Source organism: Salvelinus fontinalis, chromosome 25 (genome assembly GCF_029448725.1).
Source record: "Salvelinus fontinalis isolate EN_2023a chromosome 25, ASM2944872v1, whole genome shotgun sequence".
NCBI classification, from domain to species: domain Eukaryota; kingdom Metazoa; phylum Chordata; class Actinopteri; order Salmoniformes; family Salmonidae; genus Salvelinus; species Salvelinus fontinalis.
This window is the reverse complement of record NC_074689.1, coordinates 23,762,753-23,785,633: the sequence shown is the minus strand read 5'-3', so window position 1 is coordinate 23,785,633 and position 22,881 is coordinate 23,762,753. Positions and strand designations below refer to the sequence as shown.

The 22,881-nt window shown below is 49.3% G+C and overlaps 1 protein-coding gene across 1 annotated transcript in view; it reads right to left on the bottom strand.

The window, feature by feature from the left end:
• Positions 1-6,390: 6,390 nt before the first annotated feature.
• Positions 6,391-22,881, bottom strand: part of LOC129823002 (serine/threonine-protein kinase 17A-like) — a 58,195-nt gene continuing 41,704 nt past the window's right edge. Inside the window, exons 3-7 of the mRNA XM_055881653.1 lie at positions 16,286-16,430; positions 12,246-12,372; positions 12,088-12,136; positions 10,148-10,327; positions 6,391-7,885 (exon numbers count right to left, since the gene is read on the bottom strand). Coding sequence (XP_055737628.1) covers positions 7,552-7,885; positions 10,148-10,327; positions 12,088-12,136; positions 12,246-12,372; positions 16,286-16,430 — 835 coding nt within the window. The 3' untranslated portion in view covers positions 6,391-7,551. The remainder of the gene's footprint in view (positions 7,886-10,147; positions 10,328-12,087; positions 12,137-12,245; positions 12,373-16,285; positions 16,431-22,881) is intronic.

Genomic DNA, 22,881 nt, shown 5'->3' with positions numbered 1-22,881 from the left:
GATTTACTATAGTAGGCCTGTAGGATTTACTATAGTAGGCCTGTAGGATTTACTATAGTAGGCCTATAGGATTTACTATAGTAGGCCTATAGGATTTACTATAGTAGGCCTATAGGATTTACTATAGTAGGCCTATAGGATTTACTATAGTAGGCCTATAGGATTTACTATAGTAGGCCTGTAGGATTTTCTAGTCATTTTCAGGCCCAATGACAAGGACAGACGGGATTCGATTTAGTAGAACCTGTGTCTTCGTCAGTTCTTTCCACAGCAATCACATCAGACTTTACCCTTGTGATGAAACCCTTTCCCATCAGTTTCCAAGGAAAGTTACTGTATTTGACTGCCAATATCCTTCTGTAAGTCCGTGCTATTGGCCTCTGCCAAACATCCACAGACATCGCAGACAGAGGACAGTCTGAACATTGTGATAGACCATGCTGCCCTCTGCAGGACCCTATCATCAGTGTCATTCACATTCAGGAACAGTGAAACGTCAGTAGCCTGACTAGGATTCCTCTCCTTGTTTCCTTCCCTTCATCCACGCTAGTGCGAAAGAGCTGTGGAACTATGACCAACTGGGTTCGAACTCGAGGCTGTCTGCAACACAAGATAGTGTTAGCCAACTGAGCTAAAGCAAGGGATTGGTTTTGGGGAGCTAAAGTAAAGGTAGGGAACTACCTCTGCTACAAATAGGCTTTCTTCCATAGGTTTCCACATCAGTGACAGAATATAGCAGCCAACCCCTTTTTCTGAACATGAAAGACTTGACAACCCTGCAATACCTCCTATCAACATGCATACATCAGTTACTCAAAATAAACTGGAATGGTTTGCCAGAGACACAGTAAATATGAAGGTGCGTGTCTTTTAATGTAGACTATAGCTGTCGGGGGAGTTAATATGAGTGTGCGGGTATTCTAATATAAACTATAGCTGTCGGGGGGAGCAGATGACAAATGTCCCCTTGTCAAGCGGTCTGTCACAACAATTCATTATTCTGGAGTTCCATGTTCAGCCTGTAATTGGTGCTATGCTTCATTTATGACACTGTTCTGAGAGGTGTATCTATATGTATTTCCCCTCGCCAGTCCTCTCGGTATGTTACTTTTAATTGGACTGCGGAGATGCTTATTCACTTCATCAATAACAAAGGCTCCTCTGTAATGATGAGGAATATGCAGACTGAATTCCAACAAAAGACTTACTTCACTGATCCTTGAATTAACATTAAAGATGGTATGCATTTAGCAACAATACACAGTAACCCTACACTGCAGGCTAATGGCATCTTTCCTTGTCTTCACAGTTGTGAGGTATCTTTGATACAAATTGGCTTGTTAGGCTTAAGTAAGTACCGCCAACCATGCATTGTTAAAAATAATTGGGTTAAATTAAGTCAGCACCGCCATACTGAAATGTTAAAACTGATTAACTATAAAATATCAAAAATAAAGTTGCACACTCCATGTATAAACTCCCAGCAATTTAATGGGTATTTACCAACGTTTTGGCATCACTGTGCCTTCCACAGGGTCGAAGGAAGGCACAGTGATGCCAAAAATGTTGGTAAATACCCATTAAATTGCTGGGAGTTTATACATGGAGTGTGCGACTTTATATTGATAGTTTATTGGCCGTTAGTCAGCACCTCCACGCAAACCATTATTCTGGGTGTGCGCCAACTCATGTTTAAAAAAAAACTAACTTTGATTAACATGAGTCAACTCACGTTACCTATTTGTGTAATTCAAAGCTTTTCAATTAGTCAAGACGTATAAACTTCTAGAAAAAAAAAGAATCCTAAAATGCTCAACAAATGGATGAATTTAGATACAATCTGAAATATTTAGACGTTTAGATCGTAAATTAAAACGCCAGAGCAGGAAATCAATTGCAATATGTATCTGATATGTTAAGGTTTGTCTCAATGGGCCCCTTCGGATATGTCAATCAAATCAAATGTGAAAAAAAAGGGCTTTATAAATACATCAGGTCGGCCAGGTCGCAATTGTAAATGAGAACGTGTTCTCAATTTGCCTACCTGGTTAAATAAAGGTGAAATAAATAAAATAAAAAAACATCAGCTGATGTCACAGTGCTATACAGAAACACAACCTTAAACCCCAAACAGCAAGCAATGCATTTGTAGAAGCACAACTCCCTAGAAAGGCCAGAACCTAGGTAGAAACCTAGAGAGGAACCAGGCTCTGAGGGGTGGCCAGTCCTCTTCTGGCTGTGCCGGGTGGAGATTATAACAGAACATGGCCAAGATGTTCAAATGTTCATAGATGACCAGCAGGGTCAAATAATAATAATCACAGTAGTTGTCAAGGGTGCAACAGGTCAGCGCCTCAGGAGTAAATGTCAGTTGGCTTTTCATAGCCGATCATTAAGAGTATCTCTACCGCTCCTGCTGTCTCTAGAGAGTTGAAAACAGCAGGTCTGGGACAGGTAGCACGTCCGGTGAACAGGTCAGGGTTCCTTAGCCGCAGGCAGAACAGTTGAAACTGGAGCAGCAGCGGGTGGACTGGAGACAGCAAGGATTCATCAGGCCAGAAAGTCCTGATGCATGGTCCTAGTGTTCAGAATTAGAGAAAAGAATTAGAGAGAGCATACTTTAAATTCACACAGGACACCGGATAAGAAAGGAGAAATACTCCAGATATAACAGACTGACCCTAGTCCCCCGACACAAACTATTGCAGCATAAATCCTGGAGGATGAGAAAAAATTTATGTTTGCAATTTCATAGCAGGCCTACATGTTGGAACAGTAGGCTACAATAGTTCAACAATGTCATGAAAAAATGTATATATACTTGGTAAGCTATCTTTTAAGATGACATACCACACTACTGCCAGACCAAATAAGATGACTCACATAAAATATTGATATATTCTTCCATTACCACAAAGCCCTGTTCCATAGCTGTTCCTCACCTCTCCCAAACTGGCTACATCAGGTTGGAGTAAATATAGAAACAGTTCTGTTTGAATCAAGGTTTATAATAGTGTCAAACAAGCACGATTTATTTCCACCCTTCCCTTGAGGTGAAAGCCATGTGATGGAGGCCTTGCACTCACCTGTTCGATCACGTCTAATCAGTGATCACGTCAAGGACGGGAGGAAGAACGGAGGCACTTTTATGGAACGTGAATGACTCATGTGTAGGTCCCAGAATAGAGACAACATTGCCATCTAGTGGTCATTTGGGAGAAAACAATGTATAGACCACGTCCTTCTTGTGTTGCTGACAAATATAATTTATAATTCTCTACCCAGACCTATACGTTGTACAGGATTAAGTCACAGTTCTGTATGTTCTTTAAGCTGCACCAAAGACATGACTTACTCAATGGACTACTGGAAAATGTTTTATATCGAAATTGCTGCCTCAATAACTTCTTCCTAAAGATAATGGTGTTGGAGGGTGGTTATTAAAAGAACACACTGGAAAGCCAAACATCAGAAGTGGAGGGTGAGAGATGGACAAGGAGACAGAGGAGGAGAGGACCTGCAAGGCTAGAGTAGTCTTCTTAACTAACAGCTGTATATGAATGGCTAATGGGGCAACACTGATGCTTTGCTTCACCTCACCCAGGGGAGTGGGCACCCAGGGGAGCGGGGAACCCAGGGGAGCGGGGAACCCAGGGGAGCGGGGAACCCAGGGGAGCGGAAACCCAGGGGAGCGGAAACCCAGGGGAGCGGTAAAAACCCAGGGGAGCGGTAAAAACCCAGGGGAGTGGTAAAAACCCAGGGGAGTGGGCACCCAGGGGAGCGGGGAACCCAGGGGAGCGGGGAACCCAGGGGAGTGGTAAAAACCCAGGGGAGTGGTAAAAACCCAGGGGAGCGGTAAAAAACCCAGGGGAGCGGTAAAAACCCAGGGGAGCGGGGAACCCAGGGGAGAGGGCACCCAGGGGAGCGGTAAAAACCCAGGGGAGCGGGGAACCCAGGGGAGAGGGCACCCAGGGGAGCGGTAAAAACCCAGGGGAGCGGGGAACCCAGGGGAGAGGGCACCCAGGGGAGCGGTAAAAACCCAGGGGAGCGGTAAAAACCCAGGGGAGCGGGCACCCAGGGGAGCGGTAAAAACCCAGGGGAGCGGTAAAAACCCAGGGGAGCGGGCACCCAGGGGAGTGGGCACCCAGGGGAGTGGGCACCCAGGGGAGTGGGCACCCAGGGGAGCGGTAAAAACCCAGGGGAGCGGTAAAAACCAAGGGGAGAGGGCACCCAGGGGAGTGGGCACCCAGGGGAGCGGTAAAAACCCAGGGGAGCGGGGAACCCAGGGGAGTGGGCACCCAGGGGAGCGGTAAAAAACCCAGGGGAGCGGTAAAAACCCAGGGGAGTGGGCACCCAGGGGAGTGGGCACCCAGGGGAGCGGTAAAAACCCAGGGGAGTGGGCACCCAGGGGAGTGGGCACCCAGGGGAGTGGGCACCCAGGGGAGCGGTAAAAACCCAGGGGAGCGGTAAAACCCAGGGGAGCGGTAAAAACCCAGGGGAGTGGGGAACCCAGGGGAGCGGGTAACCCAGGGGAGTGGTAAAAACCCAGGGGAGTGGTAAAAACCCAGGGGAGCGGGAACCCAGGGGAGCGGTAACCCAGGGGAGCGGGGACCCAGGGGAGCGGGGAACCCAGGGGAGCGGGGAACCCAGGGGAGCGGTAAAAACCCAGAGGAGCGGTAAAAACCCAGGAAGCGGTAAAAACCCAGGGGAGCGGTAAAAACCCAGGAAGCGGTAAAAACCCAGGGGAGAGGTAAAAACCCAGGGGAGCGGTAAAAACCCAGGGGAGTGGGCACCCAGGGGAGCGGTAAAAACCCAGGGGAGCGGTAAAAACCCAGGGGAGAGGTAAAAACCCAGGGGAGCGGTAAAAACCCAGGGGAGCGGTAAAAACCCAGGGGAGCGGTAAAAACCCAGGGGAGCGGTAAAAACCCAGGGGAGCGGTAAAAACCCAGGGGAGCGGTAAAAACCCAGGGGAGCGGGGAACCCAGGGGAGAGGGCACCCAGGGGAGTGGGCACCCAGGGGAGCGGGCACCCAAGGGAGCGGTAAAAACCCAGGGGAGCGGGCACCCAAGGGAGCGGTAAAAACCCAGGGGAGCGGGGAACCCAGGGGAGTGGGCACCCAGGGGAGCGGTAAAAACCCAGGGGAGCGGGGAATCCAGGGGAGTGGGCACCCAGGGGAGTGGGCACCCAGGGGAGCGGTAAAAACCCAGGGGAGCGGTAAAAACCCAGGGGAGCGGTAAAAACCCAGGGGAGTGGGGAACCCAGGGGAGCGGGGAACCCAGGGGAGCGGGGAACCCAGGGGAGTGGTAAAAACCCAGGGGAGTGGTAAAAACCCAGGGGAGCGGGAACCCAGGGGAGCGGAAACCCAGGGGAGCGGGGACCCAGGGGAGCGGGGAACCCAGGGGAGCGGGTACCCAGGGGAGCGGGAAACCCAGGGGAGCGGTAAAAACCCAGAGGAGCGGTAAAAACCCAGGGGAGCGGTAAAAACCCAGGAAGCGGTAAAAACCCAGGGGAGCGGTAAAAACCCAGGAAGCGGTAAAAACCAGGGGGAGCGGTAAAAACCCAGGGAGTGGTAAAAACCCAGGGGAGCGGTAAAAACCCAGGGGAGCGGTAAAAAACCCAGGGGAGCGGTAAAAACCCAGGGGAGCGGGGCACCCAGGGGAGAGGGCACCCAGGGGAGTGGGCACCCAGGGGAGCGGGCACCCAAGGGAGCGGTAAAAACCCAGGGGAGCGGGCACCCAAGGGAGCGGTAAAAACCCAGGGGAGTGGTAAAAACCCAGGGGAGCGGGAAAAAACCCAGGGGAGCGGGAAAAAACCCAGGGGAAACCCAGGGGAGCGGGAAAACCCAGGGGAGCGGTTAAAAACCCAGGGGAGCGGGACACCCAGGGGAGCGGTAAAAAACCCAGGGGAGCGGTTAAAAACCCAGGGGAGCGGTTAAAAACCCAGGGTAGCGGGGAACCCAGGGGAGTGGTAAAAACCCTGGGGAGCGGTAAAAACCCTGGGGAGCGGTAAAAACCCTGGGGAGCGGTAAAAACCCTGGGGAGCGGTAAAAACCCAGGGGAGCGGTTAAAAACCCAGGGGAGCGGTTAAAAACCCAGGGGAGTGGTAAAAACCCAGGGGAGTGGTAAAAACCCAGGGGAGTGGTAAAAACCCAGGGGAGCGGTAAAAACCCAGGGGAGCGGTAAAAACCCAGGGGAGCGGGGCACCCAGGGGAGAGGGCACCCAGGGGAGTGGGCACCCAGGGGAGCGGGGCACACAGGGGAGCAGGGACCCAGGGGAGCAGGAACCCAGCGGGCACAGCTGCCAGTGTGTCCACGCATCATCTCCTCTGAAATAAATACATCTTCATTCTAGGCCATAATTCAGTATAAAAAATAAAATGGTACTCAGAAAAAGGTTTAAGAGATATATCTTTATTTACAGTAGAACATCCCATAATAAGAAGCTTCTTGTTTGATGGAGACTATGACTATTATTTGAGAGTTAGGAAAGAAAACCAAGCGCTCTCTGCATATGCAAGTGGCAATTATTGGTGAAGAGATAGAAACACATGGGATGTTCCCAGCTCTGGGTCAAACGTGTGCAATGGCTTATTCAACAGAATTATTTAGAGACGTACGCTTATATCAACATAACGTTTTATATATATATATAATTAACCCCCCCCCCCCCTTTCCCCTTACAGAAGATATCTATAACCTTAAACATAAAGAAAATACATGTCAGACAAAACATGGACAAAAAATATGCAATTCCTTCTCTAATTCTCCCAGCAAGGCACCAAAGAAAAAGAAAACAAAGCACCACAACAAGGCTTAGTCTAGAGAAACGTCACAACTAGGCTTAGTCTGGTGAAACATCACAACAAGGCTTAGTCTGGTGAAACGTCACAACTAGGCTTAGTCTGGTGAAACGTCACAACAAGGCTTAGTCTGGTGAAACGTCACAACAAGGCTTAGTCTGGAGAAACGTCACAACAAGGCTTAGTCTGGAGAAACGTCACAACAAGGCTTAGTCTGGAGAAACGTCACAACAAGGCTTAGTCTGGAGAAACGTCACAACAAGGCTTAGTCTGGAGAAACGTCACAACAAGGCTTAGTCTGGAGAAACGTCACAACAAGGCTTAGTCTGGAGAAACGTCACAACAAGGCTCAGTCTGGAGAAACGTCACAACAAGGCTCAGTCAGGAGTAACGACAGGGTGTATATGAAAAAATAAGGGACAAAAAAACAGTTTGGGTTACGAATTCAGACCGTGAGGTGGGTTAGAAAAGTGTGAGATGTTTCTTCTGGTTTGTAAGTGCAATGTGATTAACTGCTTTTTTCTAGATGTAAGAGCAGGAGTTTTTCCACCCAGGTTCTTTGCGAGCTACTGGTTGGTGCAGGCTTTGGCTCCAACCCATCACTAATGCACCTGATTCTACTAAGCAACTAATCAGGGCCGTGACGATCTGAATTATCTGGTGTGTCAGTGAAGGGCAGAAGGGAGACCCAACACCACCACTAGCTCTCCAGGACCACCTAGTGTAGAGGATGAGATGTGTGTGTGAGTCCTTCAGTAGATGAACTCTCCAGGAACCTCTTGGAGGGCGCTGAAGGGCTCCTCAAACTTGAAGCGTTTGGAGATGGCCTTCTGGTCGGGGGTCATGACCTCCTTGTCTGTTGACTGGCGGCACTGGCCCAGTGTGTAGGCCGCCATCACGATCAGCTCCTCCGTTTCGGGGCCTTCCTCCTCCTCACCCCTGATGTGGCTCTCGGGGTTGGCTGGCTCAGAGGTGCACTTGGTGGGGCTTATAGTCTCTTTCACCTCTACTGTCGCCTCGGCTTCCCTTTTCTCTTTTGGCTGGAGCCACTGGTGCTGCAGGCACTCCTCAGCTGTGGCACGGTTCCTGTTGGGAGAAAGGACTGTGTGAGGCCAGGGAATCATTGAAAACTTTTACCTCCATATTCACCTTCTCTAATGGTTTGGTTGGTTTGACCAAACATAGCACTTTCAACACAAAGGATGTGGATTTGATTTGAAGGGGCCTATCCTACTGTATATATACTAGATGTTTGTGGTCTGGCAGTCTACATTGTATAATAATAGTGAAGATATCAAAACTATGAAATAACAAATATGGAATCATGTAGTAACCAAAAAAGTGTTAAACAAATCAAAATACATTTTAGATTTGAGATTATTCAAAGTAGCCACCCTTCGCCTTGATTACAGCTTTGCACACTCTTGGCATTCTCTCAACCACCTTCATGAGGTAGTCACCTGGAATGCATTTCAATAAACAGGTGTGCCTTGTTAAAAGTTAATTTGTGGAATTTCTTTCCTTAATGCATTTGGGCCAATCAGTTGTGTTGTTACAAGGTAGGAATGGTATACAGAATAAAATACCTAGTCCATATTATGTCAAGAACAGCTCGCAAAGAGAAATTACAGTCCGTCATTACTTTAAGACACAAAGGTCAGTCAATCCGGAACATTTCAAGAACTTTGAACGTTTCTTCAAGTGCAGTCACAAAAACCATCAAGCGCTATGATGAAACTGGCTCTCATGAGGACCGCCACAGGAAAGGACGACCCAGAGTTACCTCTGCTGCAGAGGATAAGTTCATTAGAGTGACCAGCCTCAGATATCGGCAATTAACTGCACCTCAGATTGCAGCCCAAATAAATGCTTCATGAAGTTCAATTTCCGACATCTCAACATTGACTGTTCAGAGGAGACTGCCTGAAATCAGGCCTTCATGGTCGAATTGCTGCAAATAAACCACTACTAAAGGACACCAATAAGAAGAAGATCGGTGTAAATCTGTCCTTTGGTCTGATGAGTCCAAATTTGAGATTTTTGGTTCCAACCGCCATGTCTTTGTGAAACGCATATTAGGTGAACAGATGCTCTCTGCATGTGTGGTTATCATCGTGAAGCATGGAGGAGGAGGTGTGATGGTGCTTTGCTGGTGACACTGTCAGTGATTTATTTAGAATTCAAGGCACACTTAACCAGCATAGCTACCACAGCGATATTCCATCCCATCTGGTTTGCGCTTAGTGGGACTATCATTTGTTTTTCAACAGGACAATGACCGAACTCACCTCCAGGCTGTGTAAGGGCTATTTGATCAAGAAGGAGAGTGATGGAGACGTGACCTGGCCTCCACAATCACCTGCCTCAACCCAATTGAGATGGTTTGGGATGAGTTGGACCGCAGAGTGAAGGAATAGCAGCCAACAAGCATATGTGGGAACTCCTTCAAGACTGTTCTTCTAGGGCCTGCCGGGTGGCGCAGTGGTCTAGGGCACTGCATCGCAGTGCTAGCTGCGCCACCAGAGTCTCTGGGTTCGCGCCCAGGCTCTGTCGCAGCCGGCCGCGACCGGGAGGTCCGTGGGGTGACGCACAATTGGCCTAGCGTCGTCCGGGTTAGGGAGGGTTTGGCCGATAGGGATATCCTTGTCTCATCGCGCTCCAGCGACTCCTGTGGCGGGCCGGGCGCAGTGCGCGCTAACCAAGGGGGCCAGGTGCACGGTGTTTCCTCCGACACATTGGTGCGGCTGGCTTCCGGGTTGGAGGCGCGCTGTGTTAAGAAGCAGTGCGGCTTGGTTGGGTTGTGCTTCGGAGGACGCGTGGCTTTCGACCTTCGTCTCTCCCGAGCCCGTACGGGAGTTGTAGCAATGAGACAAGATAGTAATTACTAGCGATTGGATACCACGAAAATTGGGGAGAAAAGGGGATTTAAAAAAAAGTAATAATAAAAAAAAAGACTGTTCTTCGTTTTGCTCTACAACCCCCACTAGCCCAACAGGACTCATCTAAAGGTACACATGAATGGCAGTACGGAGGTCGTTTTGTGCCAAAAATAAGGGGTTAAATGTGTATCTCTTAGATATAGGACAGACACTTCAAAACCTTATTCCTTATGACATTTTTTGACTGCCTTTTTTGCATTTATGAATGTGTTATTCAATGCGTTTCTTTGGGCTATAGTAGTAAATGCCAAATTCAATATTTTACCAAATAATTGTTTTTTAAATTTTTTTTATACCTAAAATTCTAAATCAAATAGCTAAATGATCCATTGTATGACCTTCTTAAAACAATTCCATATGTCAGCTTAGAACCCCCTCCCCTGCACCCTCCAATGACCACATTACTCACTGGGGTTCTTTGACGAGCAGGAGCTTGATGAAGGCGATGGCGGCCTGGTCTACATGCTCCAGCTCGTCCTCCTGGTAACTGACGTTGACCTGGGAGATGTTGAGGAAGGTCTCCTGCTTGTCTTCCCCCAGGAAGGGAGAGGTACCGGTCAGCATCACATAGGTCAGCACCCCAATACTCCTGGCAGATACATACAGTGACAAACAATTAGACAGATATATACACACACTACATGACGAAAAGTAGGTGGACACCTGCTCATCGAAAATCTCATTCCAGAATCATGGGCATTAATATAACGTTGGTCCTCCCCTTTGCTGCTATAACAGCCTCCACTCTTCCGGGAAGGCTTTCCACTAGATGTTGGAACATTGCTGCGGAGAGCATTCGTGAGGTCAGGCACTGATGTTGGGCGACTAGGCCAGGCTCACAGTCGGTGTTCCAATTCATCCAAAAGGTTTTCGATGCGGTTGAGGTCAGGGCTCTGTGCAGGCCAGTCAAGTTATTCCACACCAATCTCGACAAACCATTGTCATGCTGAAACAGGAAAGGGCCTTCCCTAAACTGTTGCCACAAAATTGGAAGCACAGAATCGTCTAGAATGTCATTGTATGCTGTAGCAATAATATTTCCCTTCACTGGAACTAAGGGGCCCGAACCATGAAAAACAGCCCCAGACCATTATTCCTCCTCCACCAAACTTTACAGTTGGCACTAGGAATTTGGGCAGATAGCGTTCTCCTGGCATCCGCCAAACCCAGATTCGTCTGTCGGACTGCCAGATGGTGAAGTGTGATTCATCACTCCAGAGAAAGCGTTTCCCCTGCTCCAGAGTCCAATGGCCACAAAGCTTTACACCACTCCAGCCGACGCTTGGCATTGCGCATGGTGATCTTAGTCTTGTGTGCGGCTGCTCGGCCATGGAAACCCCTTTCATGAAGCTCCCGACGAACAGTTCTTGTGCTGACGTTGCTTCCAGAGACAGTTTGGAACTCAGTAGTGAGTGTTGCAACCGAGGACAGACGACTTTTAACACGCTACGCACTTCAGCACTAGGTGTTCCCGATCTGTGAGCGTGTGTGGCCTACCACTTCGCGGCTGAGCCGTTGTTGCTCCTAGACATTTCCACTTCACTATAACAGCACTTACAGTTGACCGGGGCAGCTCTATAGGGGCAGAAATGTGACAAACTGACTTGTTGGAAAGGTGGCATCCTATCCCGGTGCCACGTTGACATTCACTGATCTCTTCAGTACGGGCCATTCTACTGCCAATGTTTGTCTATGGAGATTGCATGGATGTGTGCTTGATTTTATACACCTGTCACCAACGGGTGTGGCTATAATAGCCAAATCCACAAATTTGTAGTGGTGTCCACATAGTTTTGTGTATATAGTGTATATACAGCCACTGGAAATGAGCTGAATAATTTCTCTCTTAGATAAACTCATTATCATTTCAGGGAATGGTTCTGTTTTCTTACACGTGTGAAGTTCTCCATTGTATCTCTCTCTGTCTCAAAGAAGCTATTGGATAAAACAAATCACAAGCCATAACACATACTGTTGAACTAAGACAGTGGTTCTCAATCCTCTCTTCAACGTTTCACAATGTTGTTGTAGCTCTGAACTAGCTCACCGGATTGATCTAGTCAAGGGCTTGATGATTAGTTGACCAGTTGAATCAGGTGTGCTAGCTCTGGAATAGATGAAGTACCCGGAATGGCTGAGGGTCCCCGAGGAGAGGTTTGAGAACCACTGCACCAAGTTACTGTGTGCTAGCTCTCAAACACATGGAATGGCTGAGGGTCCCCGAGGAGAGGTTTGAGAACCACTGCACCAAGTTACTGTGTGCTAGCTCTCAAACACATGGAATGGCTGAGGGTCCCTGAGGAGAGGTTTGAGAACCACTGCACTAAGATACTGTGAAAGGTCACTTACCACATGTCTGTTGCTGTGCTAATTGCTTCGTAATCAAGGATTTCTGGAGCTGCAAAATAAAAAATGACTTATTAACTGAAGACTTGGAGTCACCATGATGGTCATAACAACATGGCCGCTGGTCAGGTCAGAGGTTGTGTGTCCGCTGCTCTACTCACCCACATACTCCGGGGTCCCCATGATCTCTCTGAGCTCCTGACTGCTGCTCACCATCCTGGACAGACCAAAGTCCACGATCTTAATGTCCCCCAGAGGAGCATTGCAGGTCAACAGAATGTTCTGGGGCTGGAGAGAAGAGCAGCGTGAGAGCAGCATTAGAGAGGAGGTCTAGTGGGGCTAACTGGACAGCAGCATTAGAGAGGAGGTCTAGTGGGGCTAACTGGACAGCAGCATTAGAGAGGAGGTCTAGTGGGGCTAACTGGACAGCAGCATTAGAGAGGAGGTCTAGTGGGGCTAACTGGATAGCAGCATTAGAGAGGAGGTCTAGTGGGGACTAACTGGACAGCAGCATTAGAGAGGAGGTCTAGTGGGGCTAACTGGACAGCAGCATTAGAGAGGAGGTCTAGTGGGGCTAACTGGACAGCAGCATTAGAGTGGAGGTCTAGTGGGGCTAACTGGACAGCAGCATTAGAGTGGAGGTCTAGTGGGGCTAACTGGACAGCAGCATTAGAGTGGAGGTCTAGTGGGGCTAACTGGACAGCAGCATTAGAGTGGAGGTCTAGTGGGGCTAACTGGACAGCAGCATTAGAGTGGAGGTCTAGTGGGGCTAACTAGACAGCAGCATTAGAGTGGAGGTCTAGTGGGGCTAACTGGACAGCAGCATTAGAGAGGAGGTCTAGTGGGGCTAACTGGACAGCAGCATTAGAGAGGAGGTCTAGTGAGGCTAACTGGACAGCAGCATTAGAGAGGAGGTCTCGTGGGGCTAACTGGACAGCAGCATTAGAGAGGAGGTCTAGTGGGACTAACTGGACAGCAGCATTAGAGAGGAGGTCTAGTGGGGCTAACTGGACAGCAGCATTAGAGAGGATGTCTAGTGGGGCTAACTGGACAGCAGCATTAGAGAGGAGGTCTAGTGGGACTAACTGGACAGCAGCATTAGAGAGGAGGTCTCGTGGGGCTAACTGGACAGCAGCATTAGAGAGGTCTAGTGGGACTAACTGGACAGCAGCATTAGAGAGGATGTCTAGTGGGACTAACTGGACAGCAGCATTAGAGAGGATGTCTAGTGGGGCTAACTGGACAGCAGCATTAGAGAGGAGGTCTAGTGGGACTAACTGGACAGCAGCATTAGAGAGGAGGTCTAGTGGGGCTAACTGGACAGCAGCATTAGAGAGGAGGTCTAGTGGGGCTAACTGGACAGCAGCATTAGAGTGGATGTCTAGTGGGGCTAACTGGACAGCAGCATTAGAGAGGAGGTCTAGTGGGGCTAACTGGACAGCAGCATTAGAGAGGAGGTCTAGTGGGGCTAACTGGACAGCAGCATTAGAGACGAGGTCTAGTGGGACTAACTGGACAGCAGCATTAGAGAGGAGGTCTAGTGCGGCTAACTGGACAGCAGCATTAGAGAGGAGGTCTAGTGGGACTAACTGGACAGCAGCATTAGAGAGGAGGTCTAGTGGGGCTAACTGGACAGCAGCATTAGAGAGGAGGTCTAGTGGGGCTAACTGGACAGCAGCATTAGAGAGGAGGTCTAGTGGGGCTAACTGGACAGCAGCATTAGAGAGGAGGTCTAGTGGGGCTAACTGGACAGCAGCATTAGAGAGGAGGTCTAGTGGGGCTAACTGGACAGCAGCATTAGAGAGGAGGTCTAGTGGGACTAACTGGACAGCAGCATTAGAGATGAGGTCTAGTGGGGCTAAGTGGACAGCAGCATTAGAGAGGAGGTCTAGTGGGGATAACTGGACAGCAGCATTAGAGAGGAGGTCTAGTGGGGACCAACTGGACAGCAGCATTAGAGTGGAGGTCTAGTGGGGCTAACTGGACAGCAGCATTAGAGAGGAGGTCTAGTGGGGCTAACTGGACAGCAGCATTAGAGAGGAGGTCTAGTGGGGACTAACTGGACAGCAGCATTAGAGAGGAGGTCTAGTGGGGACTAACTGGACAGCAGCATTAGCGTGGAGGTCTAGTGGGGACTAACTGGACAGCAGCATTAGAGTGGAGGTCTAGTGGGGCTAACTGGACAGCAGCATTAGAGTGGAGGTCTAGTGGGGCTAACTGGACAGCAGCATTAGAGAGGAGGTCTAGTGGGGACTAACTGGACAGCAGCATTAGAGAGGAGGTCTAGTGGGGCTAACTAGACAGCAGCATTAGAGTGGAGGTCTAGTGGGGCTAACTAGACAGCTGCATTAGAGTGGAGGTCTAGTGGGGCTAACTGGACAGCAGCATTAGAGGGGAGGTCTAGTGGGGCTAACTGGACAGCAGCATTAGAGAGGAGGTCTAGTGGGGACTAACTGGACAGCAGCATTAGAGAGGAGGTCTAGTGGGGCTAAGTGGACAGCAGCATTAGAGAGGAGGTCTAGTGGGGCTAACTGGACAGCAGCATTAGAGAGGAGGTCTAGTGGGGACCAACTGGACAGCAGCATTAGAGTGGAGGTCTAGTGGGGCTAACTGGACAGCAGCATTAGAGAGGAGGTCTAGTGGGGCTAACTGGACAGCAGCATTAGAGAGGAGGTCAGTGGGGCTAACTGGACAGCAGCATTAGAGAGGAGGTCTAGTGGGGCTAACTGGACAGCAGCATTAGAGAGGAGGTCTAGTGGGGCTAACTGGACAGCAGCATTAGAGAGGAGGTCTAGTGGGGCTAACTGGACAACAGTATTAGAGAGGAGGCCTAGTGGGGCTAACTGGACAGCAGCATTAGAGAGGAGGTCTAGTGGGGCTAACTGGACAGCAGCATTAGAGAGGAGGTCTAGTGGGACTAACTGGACAGCAGCATTAGAGAGGAGGTCTAGTGGGACTAACTGGACAGCAGCATTAGAGAGGAGGTCTAGTGGGGCTAACTGGACAGCAGCATTAGAGAGGAGGTCTAGTGTGGCTAACTGGACAGCAGCATTAGAGAGGTCTAGTGGGACTAACTGGACAGCAGCATTAGAGTGGAGGTCTAGTGGGACTAACTGGACAGCAGCATTAGAGAGGAGGTCTAGTGGGACTAACTGAACAGCAGCATTAGAGAGGAGGTCTAGTGGGACTAACTGGACAGCAGCATTAGAGAGGAGGTCTAGTGGGGCTAACTGGACAGCAGCATTAGAGAGGAGGTCTAGTGGGGCTAACTGGACAGCAGCATTAGAGAGGAGGTCTAGTGGGGACCAACTGGACAGCAGCATTAGAGTGGAGGTCTAGTGGGACTAACTGGACAGCAGCATTAGAGAGGAGGTCTAGTGGGACTAACTGAACAGCAGCATTAGAGAGGAGGTCTAGTGGGGCTAACTGGACAGCAGCATTAGAGAGGAGATCTAGTGGGGCTAACTGGACAGCAGCATTAGAGAGGAGGTCTAGTGGGGCTAACTGGACAGCAGCATTAGAGAGGAGGTCTAGTGGGGACCAACTGGACAGCAGCATTAGAGTGGAGGTCTAGTGGGGCTAACTGGACAGCAGCATTAGAGGGGAGGTCTAGTGGGGCTAACTGGACAGCAGCATTAGAGTGGAGGTCTAGTGGGGCTAACTGGACAGCAGCATTAGAGTGGAGGTCTAGTGGGGCTAACTGGACAGCAGCATTAGAGAGGAGGTCTAGTGGGGACTAACTTGCTTGTATGTTTGGTAGAGGATCTAAACCATGGTATTAAAGCTTGCCTCCATCTTTAAAGAGATATTTTGGCCTACTTAGCAATGGCTCCAGAAACTACCTTCATCTCCTTACAAACTGCAGGCAGAGACAACACAATGGTATCCATGAGTTTATCTGACTTAATTGCTCAAATGTGGACCTCTTGAACTTCTAAAACTGGAGAGTATATCTTTTCAGATAACTGGCTTTTTCTGGCACACAAATGTCTTTTGACAAAGGAATCGACACAAAAAAAATCTGTGCGGCCTTCTTCTGAATGTTTTAGTCGCGACGTGGCCCTTCAAGCCAAAATGTTTCCCCACCCGTTCTAACATACATAAGAAGTGAACGTTGATAAAAGGTTGGACCCCAGGAAGAGCAGCTGCTGGGGATCCTAATTAAATAAGGTACAGCGTCTAACAGGGGTCGGGGACTGACCTTGATGTCCAGGTGCACCACGTTGTTCCTGTGGAGGAAGGAGACTCCCTCTAGGATCTGTCTCAACAGCCTCTTAACGTCCTCCTCTATAAAGGCCTCGTCCCTCTCCGCTACACACTGGTTAAAGATCTCCCCTCCGGCCGCACTGTGGACACATTCAGACTGGTTAAAGATCTCCCCTCCGGCCGCACTGTGGACACATTCAGACTGGTTAAAGATCTCCCCTCCGGCCGCACTGTGGACACATTCAGACTGGTTAAAGATCTCCCCTCCGGCCGCACTGTGGACACATTCAGACTGGTTAAAGATCTCCCCTCCGGCCGCACTGTGGACACATTCAGACTGGTTAAAGATCTCCCCTCCGGCCGCACTGTGGACACACATTGACTGGTTAAAGATCTCATCTTGTCTGATTTGTCAGGCTTGCTATCTGCTGGTGTGCATTGGAAGACCTCAAGTACAAAACACATCTCTGCATTGAAGTCACATAGACCTCGAGTACAAAACACGTCTCTGCATTGAAGTCACATAGACCGAGTACAAAACACATCTCTGCATTGAAGTCACATAGACCTCGAGTACAAAACACATCTCTGCATTGAAGTCACATAGACCTCGAGTACAAAACACGTCTCTGCATTGAAGTCACATAGACCTCGAGTACAAAACACATCTCTGCAATGAAGTCACATAGACCTCGAGTACAAAACACATCTCTGCATTGAAGTCACATAGACCTCGAGTACAAAACACGTCTCTGCATTGAAGTCACATAGACCGAGTACAAAACACATCTCTGCATTGAAGTCACATAGACCTCGAGTACAAAACACATCTCTGCATTGAAGTCACATAGACCTCGAGTACAAAACACGTCTCTGCATTGAAGTCACATAGACCTCGAGTACAAAACACATCTCTGCATTGAAGTCACATAGACCTCGAGTACAAAACACATCTCTGCAATGAAGTCACATCAAGTACAAAACACATCTTACATGTACAAACAGTCAAACCTTTCATTTTGCATTTCACTACTCTGTCTCGGTCCATAGTGTCTTGACCTAGACCAGTGGTTTGCTGTGTTGTGTGGGAGTCTTGGATAACCTGTCCTGATTGATGACTGTGTGAGTGCTGTGTTTCTCCTGATTGGTGGTCAGGGTTAATGCTGCCTTACAGCTAGCGTAACCGGTGGGCGCTAGTAGCATTTCAATCGGTGTCGTCACTCGCTCTGAGACCTTGTTTCCCTTGCTCTGGAGCGATAGGTAACGATGCTTGGTGGGAGGCCGTTGCTGATGTGTTCAGAGGTTCCCTGGTTGGAGCCCAGGATGGGGCGAGGAGAGGGACGGAAGCATTACTGTTATACTAGGTCTGGACTGTAGCTTTAGGTATACAATGATGTATGATAAATAGTGCATTCAGAAAGTATTCAGACCCCTTCACTTTTTGTTACTTTACAGCCTTATTCTAAAATGGATTATATAAATGTTTTCCTCATCAGTCTACACACAATACCCCATAATGACAAGGCAAAAACAGGTTTTTAGAAATTTAATTTTAAAAAAATATAGAAACCAAAATACCTTATATACACTGCTCAAAAAAATAAAAGGGAACACTTAAACAACACAATGTAACTCCAAGTCAATCACACTTCTGTGAAATCAAACTGTCCATTTAGGAAGCAACACTGATTGACAATAAATTTCACATGCTGTTGTGCAAATGGAATAGACAAAAGGTGGAAATTATAGGCAATTAGCAAGACACCCCCAATAAAGGAGTGATTCTGCAGGTGGTGACCACAGACCACTTCTCAGTTCCTATGCTTCCTGGCTGATGTTTTGGTCACTTTTGAATGCTGGCGGTGCTCTCACTCTAGTGGTAGCATGAGACGGAGTCTACAACCCACACAAGTGGCTCAGGTAGTGCAGTTCATCCAGGATGGCACATCAATGCGAGCTGTGGCAAAAAGGTTTGCTGTGTCTGTCAGCGTAGTGTCCAGAGCATGGAGGCGCTACCAGGAGACAGGCCAGTACATCAGGAGACGTGGAGGAGGCCGTAGGAGGGCAACAACCCAGCAGCAGGACCGCTACCTCCGCCTTTGTGCAAGGAGGTGCACTGCCAGCGCCCTGCAAAATGACCTCCAGCAGGCCACAAATGTGCATGTGTCAGCATATGGTCTCACAAGGGGTCTGAGGATCTCATCTCGGTACCTAATGGCAGTCAAGCTACCTCTGGCGAGCACATGGAGGGCTGTGCGGCCCCACAAAGAAATGCCACCCCACACCATGACTGACCCATCGCCAAACTGGTCATGCTGGAGGATGTTGCAGGCAGCAGAACGTCCTCCACGTTGTCTCCAGACTCTGTCACATCTGTCACATGTGCTCATGTGCTCAGTGTGAACCTGCTTTCATCTGTGAAGAGCACAGGGCGCCAGTGGCGAATTTTCCAATCTTGGTGTTCTCTGGCAAATGCCAAACGTCCTGCACGGTGTTGGGCTGTAAGCACAACCCCCACCTGTGGACGTCGGGCCCTCATACCACCCTCATGGAGTCTGTTTCTGACCGTTTGAGCAGACATGCACATTTGTGGCCTGCTGGACGTCATTTTGCAGGGCTCTGGCAGTGCACCTCCTTGCACAAAGGCGGAGGTAGCGGTCCTGCTGCTGGGTTGTTGCCCTCCTACGGCCTCCTCCACGTCTCCTGATGTACTGACCTGTCTCCTGGTAGCGCCTCCATGCTCTGGACACTACGCTGACAGACACAGCAAACCATTTTGCCACAGCTCGCATTGATGTGCCATCCTGGATGAACTGCACTACCTGAGCCACTTGTGTGGGTTGTAGACTCCGTCTCATGCTACCACTAGAGTGAGAGCACCGCCAGCATTCAAAAGTGACCAAAACATCAGCCAGGAAGCATAGGAACTGAGAAGTGGTCTGTGGTCACCACCTGCAGAATCACTCCTTTATTGGGGGTGTCTTGCTAATTGCCTATAATTTCCACCTTTTGTCTATTCCATTTGCACAACAGCATGTGAAATTTATTGTCAATCAGTGTTGCTTCTTAAGTGGATAGTTTGATTTCACAGAAGTGTGATTGACTTGGAGTTACATTGTGTTGTTTAAGTGTTCCCTTTATTTTTTTGAGCAGTGTATATAGTATTCAGACCCTTTGCTATGAGACTCTAAATTAAAATCAGGAGTCCACCTGTGCTAAATTCAAATGATTGGACATGATTTGGAAAGGCACGCACAAGTCTATATAAGGTCCCACAGTTGACAGTGTATTCCAGAGCAAAAACCAAGCCATGAGGTCGAAGGAATTATCCGTAGAGCTCAGAGACAGTATTGTGTCAAGGCACAGATCTGGGGAAGGGTTCAAAAAATGTCTGCAGCATTTAAGGTACCCTAGAACACAGTTGCCTCCATCCTTCTTAAATGGAAGAAGTTTGAAACCACCAAGACTCTTCCTAGAGCTGTCCGCCCGGCAAAACTGAGCAATTGGGGGAGAAGGGCCTTGGTCAGGGAGATGACCAAGAACCCAAATGGTCACTCTGACAGAGCTCCAGAGTTCTTCTGTGGAGATGGGAGAACTTTCCAGAAGGACAACCATCTCTGCAGCACTCCACCAATCAGGCCTTTGTGGTAGAGTGGCCAGACGGAAGCCACTCCTTAGTAAAAGGCACATGATAGCCCGCTTGGAGTTTGACAAAGGACTCTCAGACCATGAGAAACAAGACTGTCTGGTCTGATGAAACCAACATTGAACTCTGGCCTGAAAGCCAAGCGTCAAGTCTGGAGGAAACCTGGCACCATCCCTACGGTGAAGCCTGGAGGTGGCAGAATCATCATGTACGGGGTTGTTTTTCAGCAGCAGGGTCTGGGAGACTAGTCAGGATCAAGGCAAAGTTGAATGGAGCAAAGTATAGAGAGATCCGTGATGTAAACCTGCTCCAGAGAGCTCAGGACCTCAGACTGGGGCGAAGGTTCACCTTCCAACAGGACAACGACCCTAAGCACACAGCCAAGACAATGCAGGAGTGGCTTCGGGACAAGTCTCTGAATGTCCTTGAGTGGCCCAGCCAGAGCCCGGATTTGAAACCGATCTAACATCTCTGGAGAGACCTGAAAATCCTGACCCACCATTTGGGCAAAGAAACTGCCCCAACTACTTTAAAGCTTAAAACATATACAAATCTGAATGTTTTAAAAGTTAGCAGCTTGGTACCAAAACAACAGAGCGAATTCTGTTTAAACTGAAGACCAGTATAAGGCGGGACAGCAGACACATCCAACTGGCAGAGAAAAGTCATTAGACAATACGACACAGAACCAAAACGCTTCCCGGTGGCCGGGGCTTTTGGGGACAGTTTCTCAGAGCGTCGCTGTCTCTCTGTATTATCCACAGACACTGAAGGCTCAAAATGGTTCCTCTGTTATCAGGGCCAGTAATTATAGCCAGTTGGGCCTCTAACCACTGAGTGCACCAGGGTCGAGAGGGAATAGAAATCTGGCAGATTCATAACTAGGTCATTGCTGTTTTGGATGATGAGAGCACGTCTGGGCCAGTCGTTGCACTACTGTGGTGTGGTACTGTAGGGCCGAGTGGTACTGTAGGGCCGAGTGGTACTGTAGGGCCGAGTGGTACTGTAGGGCCGAGTGGTACTGTAGGGCCGAGTGGTACTGTAGGGCCGAGTGGTACTGTAGGGCCGAGTGTTACTGTAGGGCCGAGTGGTACTGTAGGGCCGAGTGGTACTGTAGGGCCGAGTGGTACTGTAGGGCCGAGTGGTACTGTAGGGCCGAGTGGTACTGTAGGGCCGAGTGGTACTGTAGGGCCGAGTGGTACTGTAGGGCCGAGTGTTACTGTAGGGCCGAGTGGTACTGTAGGGCCGAGTGTTACTGTAGGGCCGAGTGGTACTGTAGGGCCGAGTGGTACTGTAGGGCCGAGTGGTACTGTAGGGCCGAGTGGTACTGTAGGGCCGAGTGGTACTGTAGGGCCGAGTGTTCAACGCCCTTCTAATCTGAGGGCACGTACCACACTCATGACCTGTTAATGCCAAGATGTCACACACACACACAAACATCACATGAGCAAAACAAGTTCTTGAAATTTCTACGATTTAGAAATAGCTCTTAGTGCAGCAGGTTGGACTCAGTAACTGCATAAGGGACCAGAGAACGAGATGCTCTGCCTTGTCTAGTAGTGTTGGAATTAGACAGCCAACAGTGTATCAGGGATCCACTTTTATCTGTCCTACATTTTATGACCTGGTGACAGTCAGTGGGTGACCGGGCGACAGTCAGTGGGTGACCGGGCGACAGTCAGTGGGTGACCGGGCGACAGTCAGTAGGTGACAGTCAGTAGGTGACCTGGCGACAGTCAGTAGGTGACAGTCAGTAGGTGACCTGTGGGTAAGTCACAGCTTTAAGCTCCTCTGGGAGGCTGAGTGAGAGAGAAATCTAGAGAACAAGTCATCCCTCCATCCTTCTCATCTTCCTGGATGGAAACATTTCTCCCAGTCAGTAGGTGACAGTCAGTAGGTGACCAGGTGACAGTCAGTAGGTGATCTGTGGGTAAGTCACAGCTTTAAGCTCCTCTGGGAGGCTGAGTGAGAGAGAAATCTAGAGAACAAGTCATCCCTCCATCCTTCTCATCTTCCTGGATGGAAACATTTCTCCCAGTCAGTAGGTGACAGTCAGTAGGTGACCAGGTGACAGTCAGTAGGTGATCTGTGGGTAAGTCACAGCTTTAAGCTCCTCTGGGAGGCTGAGTGAGAGAGAAATCTAGAGAACAAGTCATCCCTCCATCCTTCTCATCTTCCTGGATGGAAACATTTCTCCCAGTCAGTGGTATGAGTTGTGGTTCTACAAGCGGTCATGTTCATTATGTTGCCTGCTGAAAGGAACCCCACTTGTTAGACAAGGCCTGGAACCCTTTGACATAAAGTTTATGTGCTCTCTTGCACATTGTGTTTTTGAATCCACTACTGTATATTTGTATTGGCCCCCCTTCCCTGTGCCATGGATTAATTAAATCAATGATGCACCGCCGGGAAAGATCGATCCAACTTTTATCACCAACCCATTTCAGCCAATCGGAACACAGGATCCGTCTGGTCTATTTCTGGTAACCTGTTTTGTTTCCACTCGAACAAGCAACACAAAGACTAGCCACTTTATCAATGGAAGATGGAGAGAAAGAGCTCAGTGTAGCTTCACTGGAGACGGGCTATCCCCCTTGCTCCAGTCCGGAGATGAGATTAACCCTCCCTCATTGCTCATATCCTCCCCTCCCTCTCTCTCTCTCTCTGGGCTGGAAGCCACGGCCCGGGACCTCGCGTGCCACCGTGGAGCACTACGGCGATAATGAACTCCCAGCTGGGGCCCAGAGAGGAGAGCCCAATGAGGCCACACTCCCTCATCCAGCCCCTGCCCTCGCCATCCTGCCTGGAAAAGAGCACTTTGGACCCTGGCTCGCTAATCCCCCCCCATTTGACTTCCCTCCCTCCTTCTGCCTCATACTGTAATTGCTTGATTAGCGCTCTATAATTTCAGGCTGTCCCTCATCTGAAGCCCACGCCGCTCCCGG